The sequence below is a fragment of the Papilio polytes genome, unplaced genomic scaffold, assembly GCF_000836215.1.
Source record: "Papilio polytes unplaced genomic scaffold, Ppol_1.0 DF823980.1, whole genome shotgun sequence".
Taxonomy (NCBI): domain Eukaryota; kingdom Metazoa; phylum Arthropoda; class Insecta; order Lepidoptera; family Papilionidae; genus Papilio; species Papilio polytes.
In genome coordinates, this window is record NW_013525224.1 from 807,548 (window position 1) to 810,816 (window position 3,269).

The window sequence follows — 3,269 nt, forward strand, 5'->3', positions numbered from 1 at the left end:
GGCACTACCACTGTTAAACCTAAACTTTCGTATATTAGTAAAAACTAATAAATTATTGCCCTTTTTCATATTTTCCAGGGTTATTTAGAATTGAACCCGTACCTGGCGGCGGCGGGCGTGCCGGTGCAGTTCTCAGAGCGGCCCGTGCTGTGCAAGATGTGCCGCAACTACTGCGCGCTGCTCACCCGCCCCGGACACAACGATAAATACCTACAGGCTTGCAGGCGCAGGTAATATACACATTTCATAACACTAAGTATTTTTCAAAATGTTTTTTTTAATTAATCCCTAAAGAGGAAAAATTTTTATTTTTATATGTATTAAAATAACTCAAAAACTACTAAACTAATTCAAAAATTTAAAAAAAAATTTTTACCATTAGGAAGGTAATATTTTTTTAAATATCATGCTGACGGAGTCGCGAGTAACAGCTAGTTTACTTATATTTCTCTTACCATTCCAAGTTTATGCTCTGCTAGGCTTGTGCTAGGATATGTTTTACGCTGGTAGACGAATTGCGGGACTCGAACCCTCGACCTCGTGATCGGAAATCTATTCCTAAACATTGTGCTATTGGCGCTTAAAAATTTAATTCCCAACGGTTCAGCAAAAACATGTCATCCGCCATTTTGTCTTTTTTATGTCTGGGTGATATCAGGAGCATCTTAAATCAACATATGAATGTAGAAGCCAGAAAGGTTCATCAGGATCAAGCCTTATCAAGGTTTCTACTCTGTGCCTACCCTCAAAATTGCCGGCGTGAAAAATGTCATAAAATAAATGCCACTTGATAAAATTAACTATTTATTTCAGGTTATTACAAATATACAATATAGAACTACCACCAGAATTAGAAAACGAAGTAGAGAATACTTTGTTACTAGAAGACAGTGGGCTGGGCAAACAGAAGAAGAAAGCACGCACCAAGTCCAAGCAAAGAAAGTCCTCAGAACCAGATAAGCCTGACAGCGAGTCTTCCGAAAGAGCGACGGAAAGCTCACCGGAGAAGGAGAAAGAAGTAGAAGAACCCAAAAGTACAACCCCAATAGAAGAAGATATAGAAAGTCTAATATCCTCAAATAAAATCCCCGTTCCTGGTGCAACTAAACAACCAGAGGAAACTCCGAGCGATGGATCAGAAAGTGAAGCTATTTTTGACTGCGATGCGCCAATTATATCTCTAGACAAACGAACAGAATTACAATATCTACTACAAAAGCAAAACAATCCCAAACAGTTTATACAGAAACCACCGAATTTGACACAAAAGCAAAAGAATATACTCAAAGTTCACAACCTCGGGGTACAGAAACCCGGCTACCAGAACAAAATTCATGATAAAAATTCAAAAAGATTACACAAAATTGGGCAAATATTCGCTCATAAAGAGAAACCTATCAGCGACGTTGAAATGCTTGAAGCAGAAAAGCCTAAAGAAATTACCATACTCAAAAATATATCGCTCAATGATGAATGTACAATAGAAACTATACCAAACAAAAAACCTGCCGATATCAACACACTTAAAAACAAATGGCAGATGTCGGAAAGTTTTACACAAGTTAAGAAGAATTTGAGCGAACTATCTAAGAAGTTATCGGTAGAAAAGGAACCAAAGAAATCATCGGACATGAAATATTCTAACCCTGTCAAAAGATTGGAAACAAACCCATCAATATCTGTAAGAGAATTATTCCCCGGAGAGGAGGAAATGAATTTACAATGCAATATAGAATTTAATAATGTCAAAGGTGTGACTCCTGAGGGTTGGGAGAAATGCAACACAACAATACAATACGACATTGAGACAAAAAAACTTTGGCACGACCTCCAAAGACCGTACGGCAACCAATCTAGTTTCCTCCGTCATTTAATTCTCTTAGAAAAGTACTTCAGGAATGGAGACTTAGTACTATCACATAGCGCATCACCTAATGCGTCAAATTACAGTGATTCAGTACAAAGTAGACTGCGAGCTTACGACAATGTGACAGAACCTAAAAGACCGGAACCAGCAGTCAGTCTGCTAGAGTTCCGTAAGAAACCTTCAGTTAACGGGAAGAGTCTGCTCAAATCAAGTCAAAGCGGAGAAGATAAAGACCCAAAGAAGTTTATGCCGCCTCCAGTGGTTCCTAAACATAAAACTAAAAGTGATAAACCTAAATTGAAACCATTACCTCCTGAATTAATAGCAATTAACACACCAAATGCTCAAGGCAGGAAAGCGATACAGAATGTACTGCACAATATCCAGCAGTTAGTGAAAGGGGTGTCTGCCGCAGACCCTACAGAAGTAGCCGCAGCCCCCCTACCTCCTACATCCATGTTCGAACCTCCTAAAGAGAAGAAGGACTCAAAACCTGACACCCCTAAGAAGACGAAGACCACCAGCAAGCCGTGGCGACCAACGTTAATGCCGATCACACCAGTAAGTACATATTTTTACTTTGTTAATTCTTTTTTTAAAATCTAACTAATATTATAAATGCGAAAGTTTAGGTGGATTGATGTTTGAGTCTAAAGGAGACATAGACTAACATGTTTGTTTTTTTTTTTTAATTTTCTTAATTCGCCAAAATAGCGAAGCGACTCTGCTCATAGACATCAACATCAACAAATGTGTTGCCAACTCTTAATGGATTAAGGAGGTGAGGTACACATAAAGAGCGTATTTCCCCTTCCTTTGCAGCTCTACCGTCAAATCCACTTCCCTTTCCTTTCCTTATAGAGGGGGTGGGAAAGGGAAAATGACAAAAGAAGAATTAGAAAAGGTACGGCGAACCTTTAATTGCCTTTCCAAATTGTTATTGTTGAGTGATTTGAAGACTAAGTTCAAATCTAAATTTTTTTTAGAATTCCTATGTCGACTGGAAGTGTTTTAAACTGATTTAATATACCAAATGACACTCAGGGAAAGAAAACGAATCGAATGACACCTCATTTGTCGATTCTCTAAACTCTAGGCCCATCATAGTGAAAACGTTTCTTTTTTAATTCACTAATATTTCTTTTATAATTCCAACTAAGCTTTAGGCTTGTGCTAGGATATGGTTTAACAATAGTCGAATAGCGGAATTCGACACTCGACCTGATCGGAAATCCCTTAGGTTATTGTCGATTTAATTGGAATTTTATGTTTGAATTATCTTTGTTTTTCAGGAGAATGTAGTTCGGATCTCCCGCGAGCCGACGCAGGTGGCGGTGGACGGCCGCATCCTGCCCAGCCTGGTGCAGGTGATGTCCTCCGGCAAGCGCTACCACATCACCCT

At 38.9% G+C, this 3,269-nt stretch overlaps 1 protein-coding gene across 1 annotated transcript in view; it reads left to right on the top strand.

The window, feature by feature from the left end:
* LOC106101445 overlaps nucleotides 1-3,269 on the top strand; it is a 12,319-nt gene that overhangs the window by 8,570 nt on the left and 480 nt on the right. Inside the window, exons 8-10 of the mRNA XM_013280681.1 lie at nucleotides 79-230; nucleotides 814-2,428; nucleotides 3,160-3,268. Of these exons, the coding sequence (XP_013136135.1) occupies nucleotides 79-230; nucleotides 814-2,428; nucleotides 3,160-3,268 (1,876 nt within the window). The remainder of the gene's footprint in view (nucleotides 1-78; nucleotides 231-813; nucleotides 2,429-3,159; nucleotide 3,269) is intronic.